This window comes from Mandrillus leucophaeus, unplaced genomic scaffold (assembly GCF_000951045.1).
Source record: "Mandrillus leucophaeus isolate KB7577 unplaced genomic scaffold, Mleu.le_1.0 Scaffold186, whole genome shotgun sequence".
Classification (NCBI taxonomy): domain Eukaryota; kingdom Metazoa; phylum Chordata; class Mammalia; order Primates; family Cercopithecidae; genus Mandrillus; species Mandrillus leucophaeus.
The window spans coordinates 4922523-4949021 of record NW_012101876.1 but is presented as its reverse complement, the minus strand read 5'-3'; the positions used below and the strand labels follow the sequence as shown (position 1 = coordinate 4949021).

The window sequence follows — 26499 nt, the reverse complement described above, 5'->3', positions numbered from 1 at the left end:
TGAGGAAAAGGCAAATATAAGAACCAAGAAAAAGATTGTTTCTAAACAATTAAGATGCCAAGATGACAGAAAATCACTTGAAAAACGAATTACTTGTTCAAATGTAAAATGTGCAAATTGAAGCAACCTTTTGAATCACCTGGGTCTGTTTGATTGTGAATCTCTATACCCAGAACACTGTTTAGCACATACTTGTGTGCACGCACGCGCACACACACACACACACATATACACACAATCCGTTAAATACAGCCAGGCACTGTGGCTCACGCCTGTAATCCCAACACTTTGAGAGGCCGAGACAGGTGGATCACGACGTCAGGAGATCAAGACCGTCCTGGCTAACATGGTGAAACCCCACCTCTACTAAAAATACAAAAAATAAGCTGGGCGTGGTGGTGGGCGCCTGTAGTCCCAGCTACGCAGGAGTCTGAGGCAGGAGAATGGCGTGAACCCAGGAGGTGGAGCTTGCAGTGAGCCAAGATTGTGCCACTGCACTCCAGCCTGGGTGACAGAGCCAGACTATATCTCAAAAAAAAAATAAAAAATCTGTTAAATACATCCATGTCTCAAGAATCTCAGACTTTAAAGTTTTCAATGGTACAGTTTTGGTACATTAATGAGACCAGGAACTTTTTGTGTCAGATTAATAGTGTCTTCCTTATGTTCAGACAAAGTGGGGATAACAATACATACGGTACTAGTCACATTCAACTTCTATTTTTAAAGGGGCGGAAATCCATACCAAAAAAAGGATCATACCAATGGCATTCTGGTGGCACAAGTTTACTCAATTCTTCAAGAGATTTTTCTGAACGATACTCCTATTCAAACAAAAAAAAGTAGAATTTAATTTTGTTCCTATGAATATATTCCATCTCAATCATTATTTTAAAATTTCCCCCAATTCCCATCTTTTCCTTTACTTGTGCTTATATTCTTACCCAGAAAAGCTTGTCCCTTATTTTAAAATGTTAAATTGTAGAGATCAATTTTGATAATTAAATATTCTCAGTTTTACATTTTAATATTCAATGTACAAACCTAAGGTTATTTAGAAAAAAGATGAAAACTGACTAGTATGTCCAAAGAGTACATAATTTGAGTCATTAAAAGTTTTAAGTTATTGAGCCTTAAAATTTAGATACTCTTATGTTAACTGTCTAATGACCACAGAAGTCAAAGAAAATTAACTGTAAACAACATTTGCTTTAGGGATTTAAGCCCATGCTAACAGCAGTGGTTTACAAAGTAAGTTTGCTTAGAACAAACATGGGATAAACAAGGAATAAGATGTGGCTGGCTCTATACTGACAGACCCAGTTCCCATTCAAACTGTGTATCCAAAAGGGAAAATTCTCAGGAGTTCTAACAATGTGATTTCCAGCCTTCTTCAATCCAGATAACAAATAGCTGAGGGTCAGAAACATCCTTCAACTCACACTACTACTTAGTCCACATTTCCATGAGCAGTCTTGCATCACACATCACTGCTATTTTTGCCTCATGTCTGCAGTAAGCAAAAGAATCTTCTAATCTAAAGTCAAAAGAGGGAGAGGCAAATAGTGGAGGTAGAAAGGTTGGGAGTGTTTTGAAATGACTGCAGTGCTAATACCAGTCAAAATGTCCTATCCATCACAAACTTCAAATAGAAAACACAAGGCTATGTAAGAATAACTTAGAACATAATCAGTCTCTACTTAATCTTAGAGTGACAAATACAAGGAAAATCTACAAATGTAAAAATCATAAGACAACACCCCAAACACACGAAGGATATTAAGGAATTTGGAAGTTCACCCCAAAATTCTGTAATATGCTAGAAAATACCCACCAATCCTAGATCCCAGTAATAAATGACATAGACGCTGCCCAATCTTTACCTATCTCTTCTGGTTTCTTAGCCTCTACTCCCTACAATTATACAGATACCTCTATATCAAAATGATCATTAAACATACCACCTAAAACCTAATAAATGCCTAAAAGTCATTTTTCAAATTTATTGTAAGGTGACATCATTATGACCATTTAAAACAATTAGCTATTTTTATGGCTGGGAAGAAGTACAGCGGTGTGGGAAATGGGGATTACAAAGACACACGGGAAAAAGGGAGAACATAAATATAAAAAGGAATATAAAAAGCACTCTTAAGACACAGGTAATATAGCACAAATACCAAATAATGATAAAGTATTAAGAATTTTTTATACATTTTTGATAAAGAGCTTTTTGATTAAAGCATTATGATAAGTTCAACTGACAATAAATAGGATCTTTTTGGAGAGGATTTTTACTTGTTTATAGACTATTTTGCTAGTTTCACAGGCATATTTGGTGATGGGTCACATGTGTGTAAGAATCAGACCTAGCAATTTGAAAACAGGCTTTTTATAAAGTTTTCATCCTTTTGTGAGGTTTCCATCAAATGTACCTATCATGAAGACATTTAATAGTCTCAGCCGTAGCATTTAATGTATATAACAACACTGTCTTGTGTAAAATTCCATATTGACTTATGTTAAAATCACAGTTTTGTGGTGTTTTTTGAAAGCAGGGGCTTTCTAGTGATCAAAGAGAACAAGGTACTAAGGTCTTCCATACATAGTGATACTATTTGCAGGAATCCTTCTGAAGTAGAGCACTCCACATATCTGACACATTCTTAAAGACACAAGAAGGTCCAGTCATCCAGTGGGTCATACCACTCACTTGGCTGAATGAAGAGCTGCCTTGAATAATGCTTAGCCTGAAATGACCTATGCTAGACTAACCAGCTCCATCTGACCATGGGCAACATTTGTCTAAGCAAGAAGATTCCCCTAAAAGCGGAACCCTGATAGTCTACTAATGGAGCTCACAAACCTGCTGCCAACAATCTGATTCCAACTGGCTTTCCACACTGGGTTACTACAGAACTAGTAACAACTATGTTAGAGATTACCCTGAGAGGCTGGGATAGTGAAAAGAAATACCCACGTAATAAATCATAGATGTAAGAACCATAGTCACTCAACGAATAGGCTTCAGATTCAAAACAGCATGAACTTCAGGCTTATACAACAGTATTACATTTTTCCCTAAGCTAGAATAATTCTATTCTTGTTAACCATGTTTTAGCTAAAAAGGAAATCTGCTGATATTGTGAAACACTGTTCTAAAATCTACAGAAGCTTCAGATATTTAAATAAACATAAAAAAGCCTACATTTCTGTTTATGTCTGTACTTATTAAAAGAAATCTTGACATTATCTCCACATTATTCATAGTAATTTTTAAAAGGGGCTACTTTACAAACATTTTATTTACTGTTTCAATTACTTTGATCCAGATCACAACACCCCTTTTGTGGAGGAATGATAAATTGTTTTAAAGGGAGGGGAGAGGAGGTCATGCCAACAATGAGTAGAACCATTTTAATTCCCCAAAAAAGACTCAAAAATAAAATAAGGTTAGGCAATAAATTCGGCACACAAGTATAGCATTTGGCTAAGGGAATCAGTCACAGAAACCTGTGGAATTTTCTTCAAATGGTACATGACAGATCGACCTTTTAATTCTACACTTTTTTGTTTCATCTAGACTTAGCTCTAGTAGGTATCAAAACATAACAGTGTTATAAAACTATAAACTCTGGTCTAATTTTTTAATTGAAAAAATAAAAAAGCTTACTGCTGGATTTTATTTCTATTACTATGCTTTTTGTTTCCATCTGCTTCAGTTATCCTTAACATTATCAAATAAAAAACTAGATTTTCTTCATCTTACTACCTAAATGAAAGCAGTTCCTTAGTCCCACCACAAGCTTCCCTGAAGAGTTGTCTGTATCTGAAATTATTTTGAAAACAAAGAATAAGTTGTTCTGATGGGCATTACAACCCCCCAATAGCAGTAGGTTTTACCACAAGACACCTTGATTTTTAAGCAATTAACACACCATTTTCATGTTGGCAAAATAGAGTACTTACCTGAACAAAGGCAACTGTAACAACGATAAGTATTGCCTAAACAAAAGAAACAGGCTTTTAAATCAGACATTAACTTGAGAAGTAACTGTTAACTGTTATTTTATTTCTCTATCTGCAGTCCCACAACAACAGATTTTAAACACTGAGATCAGCTGGAGAAAAAATCACTTTACCTTAAGGCCTGTGGGGGAAGCAGCCAACAGTTTACAGTGGCTTGCCATTACCAGGGCAGCTTCTCTAACTTTTTGATCTCAGGGCCCTTTTATGCTCTCACAAATTGAGGACTAGCTTTTGTTTAAGTGGGTTATATATACTGATATTTACCATATTAATTTTTTTCAAATAGTTTTCATTTCTACTTATCTAAAAAAATTTAAACCTCATTACATGTTAACACAAATAACTTTATGAAAAATAAATTTTCCAAAAAAAATTGTGAGAAAAACAGCAGTGTTTTAGAGAAAGCTAGTATTCCATCTACTATAACATACGGTTCGGGCTAAGGTGTATGAAGAAAATCCAGCCTCATACAGATAAGGTGGAAAAGGGAGGGGTATTTTTTATTTTTTATTTTTTTTAGGGAGGAGCATATTTTTTTGTTTGTTTGTTTTTGTTTTTGAGACAGAGTCTTGAGCTGTCGCCCAGGCTGCAGTGCAGTGGCATGATCTCAGCTCACTGCAAGCTCTGCCTTCTGGGTTCACGCCATTCTCCTGCCTCAGCCTCCCGAGGAGCTGGGACTACAGGTGCCCGCCACCAGGCCCGGCTAATTTTTTTTTGTATGTTTAGTAGAGACGGGGTTTCACTGTGTTACCCAGGATGGTCTCAATCTCCCGACCTCATGATCCGCCTGCCTCGGCCTCCCAAAGTGCTGGGATTACAGGCATGAGCCACCGCGTCCAGCCTAGGGAGGAGTATTTTAACAGATTTTTCAGAAGATTGTGGATATTCTTCTTAGCTACTACACCAAAACTCAACAAGTGCTAGTTACTTAAAGGTAATCTACAATGTAGAATATAAAACTGTATGGATGAACTTTTCATAATCTATTATATCAAAATCCATTGACCTATCTTGCATTTGAACGGATCTTTTACCATTTCAGATTTTGTAACATCATGCATTGGTCTTCTGGGAAATACTGGTTCACTTGGTTATTCAAATCTTTCCCAAGATTCCCCAAATGTTTCCCAAGATTACCACATTTCTTAACAATTTTTTTTTAAAAACACACATTGGTTGAAATCACTACTGATCTAATTGGAATAAAGTCTTAAATACTGGGATACTATCCAGCCCATAGGAATGCATACAAATTTTCCAAAACTCAGTAATTATTGCTTGAAAATCTGAATTTTATCATTAGCAACAAATTCTGCCAGTTGCCTTTCCTTGGTCTGATTCGCTCATTTAACTCACTTTCAAAAATAAGAATCTGCTGGTTACCCAAGTCCTAACACCCATAGTTTGTCTGTGAGTCAGTCTCTCAAGTACACGGCTAGTTTGCCTCACAATAATCACCCTTCCTTAAGACAACCATTGTATTTCAATATACAAAAGAGTTTCATGCATATTTCCCATTTCATTACACAAATTACTACGAAGGTATGTATTCAAGGGTCCAGATTTAATAAAATTAATTTTTACTGCTTTATCAAGAACACCCTTAGGAGAAACATGAAAGAAAACAAGGACTGTTAACAAAGTTTGGTGCTATTACTTTGATTTGTGCTAAGGCCCTAACAATTTCACCCACCGTTGTTTTCGTGCCATTAATGCCAAAAGTCTATAATTAAAAGACAAATAATGTTCTAGTATTATTAAAATGGTTGCGACCACACACACCCCTTGAACAGGTCTCAGGGATTTCTGGGAGACTGCAAGCAAAATAGTTCAAGAGCTGCAACTCTACAATAATAGCTACAGTGTTCTTAAGCATAACATGGTGCTTTTACTTGCTACAAATTTTTTATATAACAATGATAGGGGGCAAAAAGGAAAAAGATGAGAAAATAGTTCAATGAAAGCTAGAATAACCTAGCTAGAAAGAATAAAATCATCTATAGTATATGTATGCAGTAAATACACCATGCACTGTAAGAAATATTTTTAATTCCACATGTCAGGCTTTAGTTCACAACTAGTCAAAATATATTCTCAACAGCAAAGTGAAAGAAATTTAAAATTTAATCAGATAATTATAAAATTTCGTATCTGTGAAAATTATCAGATTGCTAAAGAATTTTCATGTGTGCTAGTCACAGACTTTTGAGCATTACTCAAAATTACTGTAACTATAATAAAAGCAGAAGTTAAGCCAGTTGCTCACACCTGTAATTTTGACACTCTGGGGAGGCCAAGGTGGGAGGATCACTTGAGGCCAGGAGTTTGAGACCAGCCTGGGCAACATAGCAAGACCCTGTCTTTACAAAAATTTTGTAAAATTGGTGGGGGTGTTAGCATACACCTGCAGTCCCAACTACTCAGGATGCTGAGGCAGAAGATAGCTTGAGCCCAGGAGTTTGGGGCTGCAATGAGTCATGACTATACCACTGCACTCCAGCCTGGGCAATAGAACAAGAAACCGTCTCAACAAAAAGAACAAAATTAAAGCAGAATTTGGACACTGAAAAAAATCTGAGAGCATTTCTCAATTTATTTTCCAAAATAAAAACCAATCCCAATTTATACACTTACTCAACAGATCAAAAATAGGTAATTTTTTTCTTACCACAGTGATACTGACGGCATCATCAAACTGATGCATTAAAACACTGATGACTGCAGAAGCCAGAAGCAGCATAATAAGGGGATTTTTAAACTGAAAGTAAAAACAAACAGCAATTCAACACAGTTTTGTACATGACAGTTCACTCAGCAAAGGCTTTAAAAAAAAGAAAAAAGAAAAAAAAACCGTAAGAGTATGACTGGAAAATTACAAAAGTCTATACTTGGTTTATTTTATGTATCTCTTCGATTAACCAAAAAAAAAAAAAAAAAAAGTTTATACTTAACTATGTTTAAAAGCTTTGTAACAGTTCCTTTTCAGGAAAAAAAAAAAAAAAGAAAATTAAATAGCAATACTTAAAACTAAGAATTAACCAATTCCTTATAGTATACAGCAATTTTTGGTATATTAATTTAATAAATATAGCTGTTCTGAATTTCTACTGAGGCTAGAAAAAGCAGACGATGATATTTAAGCTAAAAATTTAGGTTAAATACTGAATAGAACACTGAGATTCAAACATTTCTCAAGTAAGTACATTGGTATAGATTACAATTCTGTGGCTGACTCACATATCACAGAAAAATTTCCTCCTCTCCACAAAAGAAACTGAAGATTTTCCTCAAGGCTAGCTTTCCTGGTTTCTAGCTACCAGAGAAAACCATATCTAAAGAAAAGGACTATAGCATCAACCTGATCAGAAAGCATTTAAATGACCTCACACCAGAGTCAACCCCAAATTCTTCCAGTTGGACATTCTATTCCTTGAAGCTCTGATGTTAGAATCTCTTCCTCTGCTAAAGTGTTACATCACTGTCAAAGTTGCGAAGTAACTGACTAGGCTACAAAGAATCCGCCCCACCAGAAAGCCCCAGCCCTTAGATACCATAGCTCTGAGGTTACATGCCACCACCTCCAAAGTCCCTTTATGGTTCCATTCCCTGGAACAAGTCCCAATCCATGTCACATCAGAATCCTATAAGAAACTTTTAACAATACCAATGCCCAGATTCACACCAAATTAATTAAATCAAAATCTTTAGGCATAAGGCCCAGGCTTTAGCATTTTTTAACCCTCCCCAAGTGATTCTAATGAGGATTTTAAAAAAATAGTAATAAGTTAAACCGCCCTAACAAAACAACACTACAACTGCAATATGGTTCAGGGCTAACCAACCAGAAACCTGACTGAGTCAGAGTACCTAGGTTTGAATCCAGCTGCTGGCACCTGTGTGTCACCTTAATCTTTTTAAGCTCCAGATTCTTCATCTGGTAAAACAGAGCATTATACCAAAGAACTGTTAAAAGGATTAACTAAGAATGTACATTAAAACACCACGTAAACTAAAAAACGTTCTCAAAAATGTTAGCTATTAACACCACACTTTGAGGGCAAGCCCCATGATCTTTTTTATTTTCCCCTGAAAAAGCTGTGCCACATTACTAAGCACACCACTTGATAGATGGCAGGCTGCAGAGGAGGAAAGAGTCACCCAGTGCTTTATGATTACGATGACTATTGACTGTTATTTGTTTGGTGGTGCTTAACTACATTACAAGCACTATTTAATTCTCACAGGCATCCCAAGGGGCAGGTGCTCCAGCTTTGATAACAGGATCAAGAAAGTAAAACATTAAATCATACTGCCTAGGGATAAGTCAAATCGTTACAATTTATAAATCCAGAGTAAACTATGTCAATACTTTCTGAAGTCTTGGTAATGTGGGAATGTGGTAACAGTGAAAATACAAAGACACATACAAATAATATTCCATAAAAATAAGACAGATACATGCGAGGTTCATCTAACCTTTAAAATTCCAGTGTTGCTACTTTAGACAAACTCATTTGCAAAATTAAGCCTGGCAAATTTAAGTTCATTAGCAGAAAAGGCACTTTAGAAAAGAAAAGTTACACACAGATCTTTTTAGAAAGACTGCAGGTTAAAAGGCACAGACATTTACTAAAAAGAAATTTTTAGCAAAAAATGTTTGTTTAGCAAACCAACCCAATTACTTCAAAACTAATCCTAGTAACCTGTAACTTTTTACATTAACACAATCATTATTAAGACAAAAACTGCCTAGAATAAGTCTTTCCTAAAAATTGGGATGAAAAAATATAAATATCATCTACTGAGAGCTAACTATCTCCTGTAAGGTTACCATCACCATTTTATAGATAAGGATCAGAGGATAATAAAGACCATACAACTGATAAGAAATGAAGGTGTAATTTGTACCCAGGTAGCTTGAGTTTCACTTACCTAACTTACTTTTTACTAGTTTTCTGAGCTGGTCATGATTACCCTAAAAAATATTGCCATTCCTATCATTTAAATAGTGTAGGTTTGATATCAGCAAGGACACTACTGTCAATAGTATTATCTTTGTGTAATATATCCATATGGAAAATGTTGTCTTTAAGATTTGCATACTAAAAACACAGGAATTCCCAACCTAACAGTAAGACCCAAAAAATGAAAAATTTTAGGTAAAAAAATCTAAAAATTATTTCCTTTCTCCACAAACAATATCACCAAAGTAAGCAACTAAATAACAGAAGTCCATGTATTAATAAATTACACAGTAGAAGAGGAAGTAAAAGTATCTCACCTGAGAAATATACTTCTTCCACAGTGGCTCATCTTCACTAATATCAAACTCATTCCAGCCATGAAAGGCTCGCCTATGACTAACTTCACATTTGTTTAGACCATTCTGAAGATCAGCCTGTTAGTTTATATATGAAAGTTACTGAAAATGTTAGCACAGAAAAGAAAAACACAAAAAAAGCACATAACATAAAGTATGGTCATATTTATAGAAACTACAACAGTCAAAACTAGTCTATTATGAGAGCAACCGATCAGTGGTTGCCTGGGGCCCTGGGGCCAGAAGGGATACATAGAGAGGGAGGGATTAATTACAAAGGGTCATGGGGGAGCTTTCTGGAGTGATAAAGATGTTCTATCTTAATGGTGGTGGTGATTACATTTGTCAAAATGCAAACTGTACACTTTAAAAAAGTACATTGTATTTTATGTAAATTATATCTCAACAAAATTGATGATTTTAAAAAAAATGTAAACAAAAAGGCAGAGTTTACCAAACCAAATTTAGGGAGAAAAATAAACACCACAACCAGCCACAAGACTTAGAGAAAGCATAACAGTACATTTTAATTAGCTTTTTCCTTTTCATTGTTGTTCAGCTGTTTTCTAAAATTAGTTTCTCCAAAAGAACGTTCAAGGGGCCATAAATGCCTTCCTTGTTCTCTGGGCCTATCAAAACCCTGGGGGTGGTATTAATTTTTACTTTTGGACTGTGTAATTATTTCATGCTGAAATTTGTGCTTCCTAAATTACTCAAAAGTAAGGAAGTTAAGATGGACTTCTTCTTGGAACAGTTTATGTTCTATAAACACTACCGACATCCTTCAGTTATTCTCTCTCATGATTTAGTATTCTAACTATTAAAGAATAAAATTATCTGTACCCCCAAAATAGTTGCCCTGACCAAACGGTTATTATAACACAGTCCAATAATGGAGCCCTTCAAAACAAACATATTACAAATAAGTGGTTTTAAAGCAGAGTATAAATACAATAACAACAACAACAAAACTAAAAAAGGATACCCATTTTTTAATGCTATCACTAAAATATGCGACTGTTGAAGGAAAAATAAAAAATATTATCTTTTTTATGTTTCAATAGATACTACTTTTGAAAACCAGAAAGAGCCTATATAAGCAATTATAGATTATTTGCAATTCTAAACCTATACTTAGTTTTTACTTTACCTTAGAAAACCCTTATCAAAAAAAAGATAAACTCCTACCACTACTTACGTTAATTATTTTCCTAATCCAACAAATCCTTACACAGCACTAATATAGTTCCTAGAAATGCTATTATGTTCTAGAGCTGCACTGTCCAATCAGGTAGCCACTAAGCCACCTGTAGCTATTTAAATTTAAATTAAATTAAAGTCAGTTTCTCCACCACACTAGCCACATTTCAAGTCATAAAGTCATGTTTAATTCTGTCAAGTTTAACCCCACGTCAAGCTCAACAGTCCTATTCAACTTGTGGCTACTATGCTGAACGGCACAGAACAGGATATTTCTATCACTGAAGAAAATTAAATTAGACAGCATTGATTTATAGAATCTAAGTGACTGACTTTATACCATCTAGTCCCTTCCTCCCCACTAATCACTTACTTGGAGAATGCTTGCAACTTCGCTCACTGGTAATTCACTTGCTTTTTTTGATGTCAATACAGGAATCATTGTCTCATTTTCACCATTAGGTATTTTTTGAAAACGTGCAACCTAGGAAGTAAAACCAAAGAAAAAATATTCGAATACAGCAAACAAGTGTAATGCAGTCTAGAGTAATAAAAATCCCAAAGTTCACAGCAACTAATTTTCCAGTTAGAAAAACATTTCAGACTAATTATGTATCTAGTCCTAATAGGAAAGACAATTTTATACTAACCACATGCTACTTCTCAAGAAAATACATTTCAAAAACTAAGCCATCAGTGTCCAGCTAGAACACAAAATTATCACATTGAATGAAAAACATACTATTTCTCCACCAACATAAGAGTAAAAAGTAAAACAGATGTCCTGTCTAGCAGATCCTGATGATTACAAATAATCATAATCCTCTAAACTCATTATGTCTAACATGCAAGACAAAGTACAGTTAAGCGTTCTCCATTTTAACTACTCCTCTTAGTCAGTCAGCTCATAGCTGATGTACCCAGGAAAGACAACTGGCTACTCTTCCAACGCATCACGACAAGTCAGACTTTAAGAGCTACTCACAAACTAGGAGAAAAACAAGAAGTAAAAGAGACCAGATAAGCAAAGGATGCACAGGTTAGTGAAGGGGGCTGGAGGGAAGAGTGGGGAAAGCTGTGAACAAGCATAGTCACGAGATAGTAGTAATCAAGGTACCTACTTGATGCAGCTTCGTAAGTAAATACCTGTATCTACAAAAAACTGTTTAACACAATTCTAGAAATAAATCCTCAATACAGATTTGCTTTGGGTCCTAAGCTGAGATTCTTTACAGACAAAAAGTTTTGAGTGAAAATAGGAGGAGGACAAAAATTGCCCACTATTGAAACTTAATAGACGAAAACACTTGAATTGCCACACATCCACTTGATTAAAATAATACGAAAACTAAAACGATCATCTTACTACCAAGATACAAGTTTTTAAGCTTTCAGGTAAGATCTTTTCAATCTTGAATAATTAACATTTTTAGGATAAAATATTTCCCTAAAACTTTTAAAGCAGTATCTTTAAGCAAATGAAATCAAAGAAGATTCTACTACATTAGAGTGTCATTACAGAGGTCTGCATGGATTACTCCAAAAAATGGTAAATTGCTGAGGAAAAAAATCTTCTCTCAGTATGACTGAGTTTCTGGAACAATCAAATTCAGGTTTTCTAATCTTATTTATGTAAAAAGTACAGTTGGATGTTTCAATACTTTAAAACAAACAGCAGTAGTATTTTTCAACTTTTAATGAGGAGATATCGGTGAATAAATATGAGGAAACTAGAGACAGATTACCTTTCTTTACTGCAAATTACTGAAATTATTTTATAGCATAATATATTTACATAATTAAGAAATGTAAAAACTTAGAGGAAAGATTAGGAATTTTACAAAAGCCACACACAGGTTTTAGAGACACTGAAATGCCCGTATTTCAAATCTATAAAACAAACTAGGACAGGGGAAAGACTTCACTAAACCATTCCTAAGTAAAACATTGGAGAAGATTCCCCCCAAAATGATTTAAATCTTAAAACAATGAGAATTGAAATAGCTGACATGGTTATTTTATCTTGTGAGATCATAAAGCAAAATTAAGAAGAATCAAGTATATTTACACTGCCTGCAGTGACAAAGAGATCAATAAAATCTCTTATTTCTAAGATTTCTCAAACCTTAGCTTCTTCATACATAACCTGGGGATAATATTGCTAAACAGAGATGTTTGAGGATTAAATACACTAACACAGCATTTGACTTACCACTAGTAAGAGCTCAAATGACAGCTATTAATACCTTTGTTCCAACAAGGTCAATAAAGACTAAACAAGGTAAGTAAAGTCAGTTCATGATAATTCCCTATTAATGTTTACTTTTCTAACAATAATATATTGGAAACTGCTAACTCTAGTAGCCAGTATGCAATATGACAGCCTTACTCATAAAATGTTTCTCAAGTAATCCTTTGGTAGTTGGTACATAGATAGGGTCTACATTTGAACACACTTTACATAAAACCCTTCGGGGACATTCCATGGGCTCAAAGTAGCTGTAAATCTGCAGAGTAGGAAACTGTATTATTTCATATAATAAACAATAAAACACTAAAGGGGCATCATACTCTTTAAATACATAAAGGACTGCTCTGAGATGCTCTCCAGCTGCAACCACACTTACCTCAAGTGTATTCACAAGTGGAGAAGTACTAAGCAACAGAAAAGAAAGATGGTAAAGTCCACCCCAGAATGCCAGGCCATATTTAACTTTGTCATTCCACATGAGTACTGCGTGGAGTAGAAGGTAGCAGAAACTCATTTCAGGAATACAAGGAGATGAAGAGCAATAAGGCATGTAGGTGTTTCAATGAAGAACATGGAAGCTGCCCATTTGGAGAGAACTGTTCCAAGTCTGCCTATCCTGATGGTGGTACAAAGGAGCCAGAGACAGAAAATGGGAACATAAACAGATACAGGGCCCAAGGAAGGAACCAACTCTGGGAGCTCACTGAGGAAACAGAACAGCAACCCCTTTGGCAACAGTGAACAAGAGTCTTTCATCTTTAAGCTAGGTGAGACGCTGCTTAAGCTCTGTCTGCAGGTGGGGATGATGACCCGACAGTCTCTGACGATGAATGCAGCTTGTTTCATGATAAGCTAGATGATTTTTACAATTTGAATATACAGCAACTTTGCATGGCGTGTGAACTGGTCTGCTGAGACTCAGACGGTGGCTGTACCCTGTAGTAGTATAGCAGTTGCCTGTTTCTCTCCTAGGCAGGCCTAATCAACTCCAAGTGCAGTCATCATAATTTTTACCCAGAGCTGGTTTTCTTCATCCCTCACCTTTCCCCAAGGAATATACTGTTTTCTCTATTTTAAAAAGTTAAAAAGGCTGGGCGCGGTGGCTCACGCCTGTAATCCCAGCACTTTGGGAGGCCAAGGTGGGCAGATCACGAGGTCAGGAGATCGAGACCATCCTGGCTAACACAGTGAAACCCCCATCTCTACTAAAAATACAAAAAATTAGCCAGGCGTGGTGGCGGGTGCCTGTAGTCCCAGCTACTCGGGAAGCTGAGGCAGGAGAATGGCGTGAACCCGGGAGGCAGAGCTTGCAGTGAGCCAAGATTGCGCCACTGCACTCCAGCCTGGACAACAGAGCGAGACTCCACCTCAAAAAAAAAAAAAAAAAGTTTAAAAAAACCTAGTTTTCTTGTAAAATGAATTTAACTACCAGTTAATATACGTAGGTTTGTTGTTTTACCTGTTTTCAACCAGATTCACATAGTACTTATATAGCATTTATGAACTTTCCATATTCATTTTTAGGACACCAGGTACAAAACTAAAAGCACTGGTCCTGCTTTGGGGTCCAAGAATAGAGGTGAAGGTAAAAGAATCTGATGTGGCAAGTAGACTTCTGCTACTGACTGAAGAGGTGGGTCCTTGAGATTTCCAGTGAAATCTGTACATCTGTGTTTATATATTTGTTTTCTACCAACATGGTATAATTCCTATTATGTGTACTTGTTCACTGGTTTCATTGCACACAAGAATACTACTGGGCAACCAAAACCAGGTGCAAATGTGTTGAGATGTTTAATGTGTTTCACATGACAGGAAAACTGTGAAAGAACACATATAAAGATTGCATGCATAAAATACACAGAGTTGGAAGGTGACACCCAAGGGTTGACAGACCTGGTGTGTGAGTGTGTGTGTGAGTGATAAGGTTCTCATCCCTGCATACATGTGACATTCCTAGCCTTAGTGGCAAAACTTTAATAGTTTGAGTCTAGTATGGCAGATACATTTTAAAGGATAAAGCAGTATATTGGTAGTTATTACTATACAGCTGTGCTACTTTTGTCTACATATTTATAGAAATGAGGATTAGCCAGAGCAGTTAAAACAATCTGGTTATCCCATATAACACATACTGGGCCTTGGATATACTATTTTATTTAATGTTTTAGTACCACCTAGGCTCTCCAGTCCAAGTACTCTCTGAAAACCTTTGTCTCCTCATTGGAGTGATTCTGCTATCGAGTCTTTGTGTTTCTTTTTGTGTTTATTTGCCTTGTTCCATGCCTGAACTTTGTAGGTAGATACACGTTATTCAAAACTATTATCTAGATGCTCAAATTAAGATGGTGGATAGGAGGCAGGACTAGCTTTTACCTCCTGCTCCGACGGACAGAGCAACATGTGGAGACTCACCTTATGAACTTTTGCTACAATACAAGAACCACCACAGGAACATACCAGGAAAGCCAAGAGAATCCACAGATCCTTTGAAGAAACTGGATCCCCACTGCAGGTTCTCCAGGAGGCCTAAAAACTATGAGTCCGCTTGCTTTCTCAAGGGGGAGGATTGTGATCTGGGGCAAGTTATCTGCCCTGGTAACTGGCTGCCTGGAAAAAGACTGGGTGATGTTGGGGAGGCATGATGGGAGTGAGACCAGCCTTTAAGATCACGGGTTGCATGGAAGCAAGGTAAGGTCTGTAACTGCCAGCTTTCCCCCACTTCCCTGGTGACCTGTATGACTCAGCAGAGGCAGCCACAATCCCCCTGGGAATATAACTCCATTGGACTGGGAAGCACATCCTCACCCCTCCAACAGTAGCTGCAGCAAGTCCACCCAAGGAGAGGCTGAGACACCCTTATCCCTGCCCCTACCTGGTAGTCTTTCTCTAGTTATCCTGGTAGCCAAAGACAAACGTCCATAATCTCTTGGAAACTCTATGGGCCTGCCCACTGCCTGAGAAACCTGAACACTTGACCAAGTGTCTCTAGGGCAAGTTTGCATCCTCCCTGTAGCACCACAGCTGATATGCTCTTGAAAGCACCACTCCCAGCTGGAGGACAACCAACACAAAACCAGCACACTAAACAAAAACACAACCAAAGACCCTCACAGAGTCTACTTCACTCCCCAGCTACCTCCACCAGAGCAAGTCCTGGTATCCACAGCTGCAAGACCTGAAAACGGATCACGTCACAGGACTTTTTACAGACACTCACCAGTACTACCCTGGCACCCACCCAGTAGCTCAACTGGGTGGCTAGACTCAGGAGAGCAAAAACAATCACTACAGTTTGGCTCTCAGGAAGCCCCATTCCTAGGGTAAAGGACACCACATCAAGGGAGAACCCCACTGGACAAAAGAAACTGAAAGCAGCCCTTGAATCCCAGATCTTCCCTCTGACATAAGTCTACCCAAACGAGAAGGAACCAGAAAACCAATTCTGGTAATGTGACAAAACAAGGTTCTTTAACACCACCAGAAGATCATACCAGCTCACCAGCAATGGATCCGAACAAAGATGAAATCTCTGAATTGCCAGAAAAAGAATTTAGAAGGCCAATTATTAAGCTAATCAAGGAGGCACCAGAGAAAACCGTTTTTTTTTTTTTTTTTTGAGACAGAGTCTCATTTCATCACCCAGGTTGGAGAGCAGTGGTGCAATCTAGACATCCTGCAACCTTCGCCTCCTGGGTTCAGCTATTCTCCCACCTCAGGCTCCTGAGTAGCTGGGATTACAGGCGCCCACCACCACACCTGGTTGATTTTTGTATTTTAGTAGAGACACGGTTTCATCATGTTGGCCATGCTAGTCTTGAACTCCTGACCTCAAGCAATCCACCACCTATGCCTCCCAAGATGCTGGGATTACAGGTGTGAGCCACCACATCTGGCCTAGAAGTAGCTATTTTTATATCAGACAAACTAGCCTTTAAAGCAACAACAGTTTTAAAAAGACAAAGAAGGACAGACATGGTGGCTCACACCCGTAACCCCAGCACTTCGGGAGGCCGAGGCAGGCGGATCATGAGGTCAGGAGTTCAAGACTAACATGGTGAAAACCCGTCTCTACTAAAAACACAAAATATTAGCCGGGCATGGCGGCATGTGCCTGTAATCCCAGCTACTCGGGAGGCTGAGGCAGGAAAATTGCTTGAACCTGGGAGTCAGAGGTTGCAGTGAGCTGAGGTCGCACCACTGCACTCCAGCCTGGGTGACAGAGTGAGACTCTGTCTCAAAAAAAAAAAAGACAAAGAGGGACGTTATATAATGATAAAAGGACTAGTACAACAGGAAAATATCACAATCCTAAATATATATGCACCTAACACTGGAGCTCTCAAATTTATAAAACAATTACTACTAGGCCTAAGAAATGAGACAGATGGCAACACAATAATAGTGGGGGAACTTCAATAATCCACTGACAACACTAGACAGGTCACCAAGACAGAAAGTCAAGAAAGAAACAATGGACTTAAGACTATACCCTACAACAAATAGACTTAACAGATATTTACAGAACATTTTACCCAACAATTGCAGAATATACATTCTTTTCACGAGCAGATGGAACATTCTCCAAGACAGACCATATGATATGCCACTAACTAAGACTCAATAAATTTAAGAAAACAGAAATTATATAAAGTATCCTCTCTGACGACAGTGGAATAAAACTGGAAATTAATTCCAAGAGGAACCCTCAAAACTACATAAATACATAGAAATTAAATAATCTTCTCTTGAATGATGACTTCAAGTCAATAATGAAACCAAAATGGAAATTTTAAAATTCTATGAACTGAGGGGTAAGAGTGACACAACTTATCAAAACCTCTGAGATAGAGCAAAAGCTGTGCTAAGAGGAAAGGTCATAGCATTAAATGTCTACATCAAAAAGTCTGAAAGAACACGGACAACCTAAGGTCACACCTCAAAGAACTAGAGAACAAGAACAAACCAAACCTAAGCCCAGCAGAAGAAAATAAGTAACAAAGATCAGAGCAGAACTAAATGAAATTGAAACAAAAAATTACAAAAGATAAATGAAACAAAAAGTTGGTTCTTTAAAAAAAAAACAACAACAAAAAACAAAAGCAATAGACCATTAGCAACATTAACCAAGAAAAGAAGAGACAAATAAGCTCAATTAGAAATGAAACGGGAGATATTACAACTGATACCACAGAAATAGAAAAGATCATTCAAGGCTACCATAAACACCTTTACATGCACAAACTAGAAAATCTAGAGAAGATGGTTAATTTCCTGGAAATATACAACCCTCCTAGATTAAATCAGGAAGAAACAGAAACTCTGAACAGACCAATAACAAGTGGTGAGACTGAAACAGGAATGAAAAAATTGCCCCCCAAAAAAAAAGTCCAGTACCAGATGGATTTATGGCTGAATTATTTCAGACATTCAAAGAAATTGGTACTGCTGTTACTGAAACTATTCCTAAAGATAAAGAGGGAATCCTCCCTAAATCATTCTATGAAGCCAGTATCACCCTAACACCAAAACCAGGGAAGCATATAACAAAAAAAGAAAATTACAGATCAACATCCTGAATAAACATAGATGCAAAACTTCCCAACAAAATACTAACTAACTGAATCCAACAGCCTATCAAAAAGGTAATATACCATGATCAAGTGGGTTTCATACCAGGGATGCAGGAACAGTAAATGTGATACATAACATAAACAGAATTAAAAGCAAAAATCATATGCTCATCTCGATAGACACAGAAAAAGCATTTTACAAAACCCAGCACCCCTTTATGATTAAAACCCTCAGCAGTATCAGCATAGAAGGGACATACCTCAAGGTAATAAAAGCCATCTATGACAAACCCACAGCCAACAGTACACTGAACAGGGAAAAGTTGAAAGTATTCCCCCTGAGAACCGGAACAAGACAAGGATGCCCAATTTCACCACTTCTATTCAACGTAGTACTGTAAGTCTTAGCCAGAGCAAACGGGTAAGAGAAAGAAATAAAGGGCATCCAAATCAGTACAGGGAAAGTCAAACTGTCACTGTTCAAACATGATATGATCATATACCCAACCTAGAAGACCCTAAGGGCTTATCAAAAGGCTCCTAGATCTGATAAATGAATTCAGCAAAGTTTCAGAATACAAAATCAATGTACGCAAATCAGTAGCACTGCTATACACCAACTACCAAGCTGAAAATCAAATAAAAAAACTCCATCCCTTTTACAACAGCTGGAAAAAAAAAAGGGGGGGGGGAACTAAATACTTAGGAATATACCTAACCAAGGCGGAGAAAGATCTCTACAAGGAAAACTAAAAAACACTGCTAAAAGAAATCATATATAACACAAACAGATGGAAACACATCCCATGCCTTATGGATGAGTAGAATGAGTATCATGAAATGGACCACACTGCCAAATGCAATCCAGATTCAATGCAATTTCCATCAAAGTACCATCATCATTCTTCACAGAACCAAAAAAATAAAAAATAAAAAAAATCCTAAATTTCATATAGAACCAAAAGAGAGCTCACACAGCCAAAGCAAGACTAAGTAAAAAGAACAAATCTGGAGGCATCACATTACCTAACTTCAAACTACACTACAAGGTTATAGTTACCAAAACAGTATGGTACTGGTATAAAAATAGGCACATAGACAAATGGAACAGAATAGAGAACCCAGAAATAAAGCCAAATATTTACAGCCAGCTTATCTTTGACAAAACAAACAAAAACATAACATGGGGAAAGGGCACTCTATTCAACAAATGGTGCTGGGATAATTGGCAAGCTACATGTGAAGGATGAAACTAGATTCTCATCTCTCACCTTATGTAAAAACTCAAGATTAAAGGCTTACTTAAATCTAAGATCTAAAACCATAAAAACTCTAGAACATCAGAAAAACTCTTTCTAGACACTGGCTTATGTAAAGACTACATGACCAAGAACATAAAAGCAGATGCAACAAAAGCAAAAAATAAACAGATGGGACCTAATTAAACTAAAAAATCTTCTGCAGAACAAAAGAAATGATCAGCAGAGTAAATAGACAACCCCTAAAGTGGGAGAAAATATTCACAAACTATGCATTCAACAAAGAACTAATATCCAAAATCTACAAGGAATTCAAACAAATCAGAAAGAAAAAAATCCTATCAAAAAGTGGCCAAAGGACATGAATAGACAATTCTCAAAAGAAGATATACAAATGGCCAATAAATTTATTTACTTTTTTTTATTATTTTTTAAATGCTCAACATCACTAATTGTCAGGGAAATGCAAATCAAAACCACAATGAGATACCACCTTACTCCTGCAAGAATGGCCATAATTTAAAACAAAAAAAAAAATAGATGTTGGCATGGATGTGGTGAAAAGGGAACACTTTTACACGCTGGTGATAATGTAAACTAGTATAACCACTATGGAAAACAGTATGGATATTCTTTAAAGAACTAAAACTGGAAATACAGTTTGATCCAGCAATCCCACTACTAGGTATCTACCCAGAGGACAAGAAGTCATTGTATGAAAAAGACACTCACAAATGCATGTTTATAGCAGTACAATTCACAACTGCAAAAATATGGAACCAGCCTAAATGTCCATCAACCAATGAGTAGATAAAGAAAATGTGGTATATATATATACCATGGAATACTATTCAGTCATATGAAAGAATGCAATAATGGCATTCACAGCACCCTGTATGGAGTTGGAGACCATTATGCTAAGTGATGTAACTCAGGAATGGAAAATCAAATATCATACGTTCTCACTTATAATCGGGAGCTAAACTATGAAGGACACAAAGGCATAAGAATAATACAATGGACTTTGGGAACTCAGGGGGAACAGTGGGAGGGGGTGAGGGATAACAGACCACACATTGGGAACAGTGTACCCTGTTTGGGTGACAGATGCACCAAAATCTCAGAACTCACCACTAAAGAACTTGTCCATGTAACCAAAAACCACCTTTCCCCAAAAACTACTGAAATAAAAAATATATATATAAATAAATAAAAAGATTCAAGTTCAGTTTCCAGAAAAAAAGAAAAATATCTCAAATAAAAGATCTAACTTTACACCTTAAGGAATTAGAAAAAAAGAACCAAGTCTATAGCTAGGAGGAAAAAAATAAAAAAGATCAGAGCAGAAATAAATAAAATAGGGGAAAAAAGCACTGAGTTGGTTTTTTGAAAAGAAACGAACTTCACAAACCCTTTGCTAGACTAAGAAAAAGAAAACTCAAATGAAATCAGAGATGAAAAAAGACTCATTACAACTGATGCCACAGAAACAAAAAGATTCATAAGAGGCTATCAACAATTATACACTAACAAACTGGATAACCTAGAAAAATGGATAAATTCCTAAAAACATACAACCTATCAAGACTAAACCATTTTTAAAAAATAATATTTCAACAGATCTATAACTAGTATGAAAACTGAATCGGGAATCACAAACCTCTCAACACAAGAAAGCCCAAGATCCTATGGCTTCACTGGTGAATTCTACCAAACATTTGAAGAATTAACCCCAATCCTTCTTAAACACTTTCAAAAAATTGAAAAGGGTAAAACACTTCCAAATGAAAACAACAGGCCAATATCCCTGCTGAAGACAAATGCAAACCCTCAAAATACTAGCAAACCAAATCCAACAATTCATTACAAGCAGCCTACACCATGACTTAGTGTGATTTATCCCTGTGATGCAATGATGATTCAACATATAAAAAATGTATTAATATGATATACAACATTAACAGAATCAAAGATAAAAATCACATGATCATCTCAATAGATGCAGAAAAAGCATCTAACAAAAATCAACACCCTTTCATTTATAAAAACTCTCTACAAACTAGGAATAAAAAGTAACATAATAAACACTGTATATGAAAAGCCCACAGCCAACATTATATTCAATAGCAAAAAACGGAAACTTTTCCTGAAAGATCAGGAAAAAAGCAAGGATGCCCACTCCCACTACTTCAATTCAACATAGTACTGGAAATCCTAGCCAAAGCAATTAATCAATAAATTAAATGCTTAATAAAATATATTTTAAAAAATATACATCCAAATCAGAAAGGAAGTAGTAAAATTGTCCCTTTTGGGCCAGGCACAGTGGCTCCTGCCTATAATCCCAGCACTTTGGGAAGCCGAGGTGGGCGGATCACTCGAAGTCTGGAGCTCGAGACCAACCTGGCCAACATGGTGAAACCCCATCTCTACTAAAAATACAAAAGTTAGCCAGGCGTGGTGGCAGGCGCCTACAATCCCAGCTACTTGGGAGGCTGAGGCAGGAGAATCACTTGAACCTGGGAGGCGGAGGTTGCAGTGATCCAAGATTGCGCCACTGTACTCCAGCCTGAGCGACTGTATGAGACTCCGTATTGGAAAAAAAAAAAGAAAAAAAAGAAAGAAAACTCTCAAGATTCCATCTTTAAGAAACCATTAGAACTAATAAACAAATTAAGTAAAGTAGCAGGATACAAAATCAACATACAAAAATCAGTAATGTTGCTATACACTAACAAGCTATCTAAAAAGAACATCAGGAAAACAATCTCATTTATAATAGAAAAAAAATTACCTAGGAATAAACTTAAATGAGGTGAGGGGTTTCTTTATTGAAAACTACAAAACAATGATGAATGAAATTAAACAAGAGACACACAAAAACAGAAACACCTACGTTCATGGATTGTTAAGACTTAATATTTTTAAATGTCCATATTATCCAAAGTGATCTATAAATTCTGTGCAATCGCTATCAAAATTCCAGTGGTATTTTTATAGAAATAGAAAAACAATTTAATTCTGAAACTCATATGGAACCACAAAAGACCATAAATAGCCAAATCAATCTTGTAAAAGAACAAAGCTGCAGGCACCATACCCTGACTTCAAACTATATTAATATTACAAAGCTACCATAATCTAAACAGTATGGTACTGGCATAAAGACAGACATATAGAGCCGCAAGCACACAAAAAGAGATCCTAGAAATAAGGCCACACATATATGGTCAACTGACCGTCAACAAGAATGCCAAGAATATACAATGAGGAAAGGAATGGCATCAGGAAAACTTCGTATCTACAAGCAAAAACCTAAAAAAAAAAAAAACAAAAAAAAAAAAACTGGGTCCTTTTCTTAAACCATACACAAAAATCAACTAAAAATGATTTAATAAACATAAGACATGAAACTAAAACTCCTAGAAGAAAACATACAGGAAAAGCTTCGTGACACTGGTGTCAGCAATTATCTCAAGGATTTAACACCAAAAGCATACGCAACCAAAACAAAAATAAACACGTGGGACTACATCAAACTAAAAAGCTTCTACACAGCAAAAGAAACAACCAGCAGAGTAAAAAGGCAATCTACAGAATGAGAAAATATTTGAAAACATGTATCTGACAAGGGGCTAGTCTCCAAATATATAAAGAACTCCTATAATTCAACAGTAAAAAAAAAAACACAAATAACTCAACTTAAAAATGTGCTAAGGACATCAACAGACATTTCTCCAAAGATATACAAATGGGCAGTAAGCACATGAAAACATGCTCATCATTAACCATTAGGGAAATGCAAATCAAAACCACAACACAATATTACCTCACACCTATAAGGATAACCATTATCAAAAAACCAAAACAAAACACTACACAACTACTGTTGGTGAAGATGTGAAGAAATTGGAATCCTGTTGGTGTGAACGCAAAATGGTGCAGCCACTATGGAAAAAAGTATGAAGGTTCCTCAAAAATTTAAAAACAGAACTACTATATATTCCGGCAGTCCCCCGTTTGGGTATTTATCCAAAAGAATGAAATCAGGATCTCAAAGGGATATTACCACTCCAATGTTCACAACACTATTCACAATGTGATAGTGATAGGTGCAGAAACCTAATGTCCACCAACAGATGAAAGGATTTTTAAAATGTGGAATGTATGTCCAATGGAATATTATGTAGCCTTAAAAAAGAAACTCTAGGCTGGGCATGGTGGCTCAAGCCTGTAATCCCAGAACTTTGGGAGGCCGAAGCAGGCGGATCACCTGCGTTCAGGAGTTCGACAACAGCCTGGTTAACTCCTTCTCTACTACAAAAATTAGCTGGGTGTAGTACTGGGTGTCTATAATCCCAACTACTCCAGAGGCTGAGGCAGGAGAATCACTTGAACCTGGGAGGCGGAGGTTGTAGTGAGCTGAGATCGTGCCATTGCACTCTAGCCTAGGCGAAAAGAGCAAAACTCTGTCTCAACAAAAAAAAAAAAGAAAGAAAGAAATTCTAGGGATCTCGGACTCCCTGGACACTCCCTCTAGTCCAGCCTGGCTATCTCTGCCCGCGATGCGTGCTCCTGCCTCCGACTTAAAATGCCTGCGTGGAGAGCTGGAAGTAAGTGCGGGGTTTGCGGGAGGGCCGTTTACCATGCAGAAGAGGTGCAGTGTAACGGCAGGCGCTTCTACCCATATTGCTTTCTACGCATGGTTTGCAGGAATAAATTAGATAGCACGACAGTGGCAATTCACGATGAAGAGATCTACTGCAAATACTGCTATGGAAAGAAGCATGGGCCAAAAGGCTACAGTTTACGGCCAGGGCGCTGGCACACTTAACATGGACCCTGGTGAGAGCCTAGGCATCAAGCCAGAGTGTTCAGCCTCACATGCCTACAACAAATCCAAAGACTTCTAAATTTGCTCAGAAATACAGAGGTTCTGAGAAGTGTTCCAGATGTGGGGATTCCGTACATGCTGCCAAGAAGGTAATTGGAGCTGGAAAGCCCTGGTACAAAAACTGTTTCCGATGGCAAAGTGTTGGAAGAGTCTTGAATCAACACTCTGACTGAAAAAGAAGGTGAAATCTATTGTAAAGGGTGCTATGCAAAGAACTGTGGACCCAAGGGATTTGGCTATGGCCAAGGAGCAGGGCTCTTGTTCATGCCCAGTAAGGTGTAAACCCAGAACCAAGCATCACACACTGAGAATCTCTTCATAATCTAGGCACAGATAATCTTTCTAAACTACTGCAAAATTCTACCAGCATTAAGTACTATATATTACCCTGTACTCGGATAGGCTGGCTAACTCGTAGGAAGAGAGCACTGTATCTTCTCCTTTTGCTTTATTCGCCAGCATTTTTTGGGAACCATTTCTTCTACACTTTAAATAAAACCTCAGCTTGAAAAAAAAAAAAAGAGATATTCTACAAAATGTCACAACATGGATGAACCTTGAGGACACCAGGCTAAGTGAAATAAGCCAGTCACAAAAAGACAAATGACTGCATAACTCCACTTACATGAGGTATCTAAAATAATACAAATTCATAAAAATCAAAGAGTGGAATGATGGTTAGCAGAGGCTGGGAGAAGGGGAAATGGAGAGTAGCTAATCAAAGGTCATGAAGTTTCAGTAAGGCAAGATGAATAAGCACCAGAGAGCTGCTGTACAACACTTTACCTATAGCCAACAATAATGTATACTTTAAAATTCATTAAGAGGAGATCCCTTTACCACAATATTTTTAAGAGAATATTTTTGCAAGAAAAAAAAAAAGTTTTCACCTGATCCCAAGTTTTAGTAGTGTTTTTAAATGTTGAGGTAAAATAAAAGCAAAAGTGTTACATCTTAATTTTTAGCACACACTACCATGTAAGCAAGATTCAGAAATAATACTCTGGCATTCATTCCCAAATGTTATGTGTTAAACACAATTGCAAACCATCTATAATACAACAAAATCTAAAGTCTTACTTAGATAAAACAAATCCAAAGGCGTTCACATATTATTAATCTGCTTTTAAAAAAAAAGAAATGTCTTTTACCTGGTAGTTAAGTTTATCTTCATAGAATCCACTATTCTCCTGAACTACAATGGGATAATATCCCAATAAATCCATCACAAGTTGAAAGTGACAAGTCAAAGATGCATTTCATACACCTAACCTACCGAAGCGAACATCATAGCTTAGCATAGCCTATCTTAAACACACTCAGAACACTTACATTAGCCTAAAGTTAAGCAACATAATCTAATACGAAACCTATTTTATAAAGTGTTGACTATCTCACTATTTAATAAATAATACTGTACTGAAAGTGAAAAACAGAAGTACAGTTTCTACTGAATGTCTATTGCTTTCACACCATTGTTAAGTTGAAAAATTCTAAGTCAAACCATCACAAGTCAGGGACTTGTGTGTACTTCATTTCTGGTAACCAATGACCTTAGCTGCTTTAAGGATACAATCAGGGAAGTGAAATCAGTCAGTACACACTGACTTAAAAAAGCTATGTTTAGAAAAACCAATCCTCGACATGAGTAAGAAAAGAGAGCAAGAAAACACCATTTGTGTGGTTTTTGGACAATAAAAAGATAAAGAGAACTGAAGGCTGAATAAAAAAAGAAAAAGAAAAATTGAGCTGTCGAGTGGCTGAATAAAAAAAGAATAACAAAAGAGAACTGAGGGGTCAAGTTACACATAAAGGTAAGACATTAAAGATTCAAACAGTCCTCCACTTCATTAATCAGGGAACTTGAATTCTGCCTGCAATGGTACCAGCTGTTTCCCCGCTAAGGCAAAAGAAATTGGTACTGCAGCAATACACAAAGGCTTTGAAGAGAAAAAAAAGAAGAAGAAAATACA

General features: G+C 36.8%; 1 protein-coding gene and 1 pseudogene across 5 annotated transcripts in view; one reads left to right on the top strand and one right to left on the bottom strand.

Annotated features, from left to right (window-relative positions):
• ATP2C1 (ATPase, Ca++ transporting, type 2C, member 1) overlaps window positions 1-26499 on the bottom strand; it is a 158435-nt gene that overhangs the window by 76181 nt on the left and 55755 nt on the right. For 4 of the 5 annotated variants that reach the window (XM_011977971.1, XM_011977974.1, XM_011977975.1 and 1 more), the window contains 5 exons: window positions 10923-11033; window positions 9311-9427; window positions 6698-6787; window positions 3970-4005; window positions 763-824 (listed from right to left, as the gene is read on the bottom strand). In XM_011977971.1, coding sequence (XP_011833361.1) covers window positions 763-824; window positions 3970-4005; window positions 6698-6787; window positions 9311-9427; window positions 10923-11033 — 416 coding nt within the window. The remainder of the gene's footprint in view (window positions 1-762; window positions 825-3969; window positions 4006-6697; window positions 6788-9310; window positions 9428-10922; window positions 11034-26499) is intronic. The other variant, XM_011977972.1, reaches the window with a different exon arrangement.
• LOC105538179 lies at window positions 24224-24808 on the top strand (annotated as a pseudogene).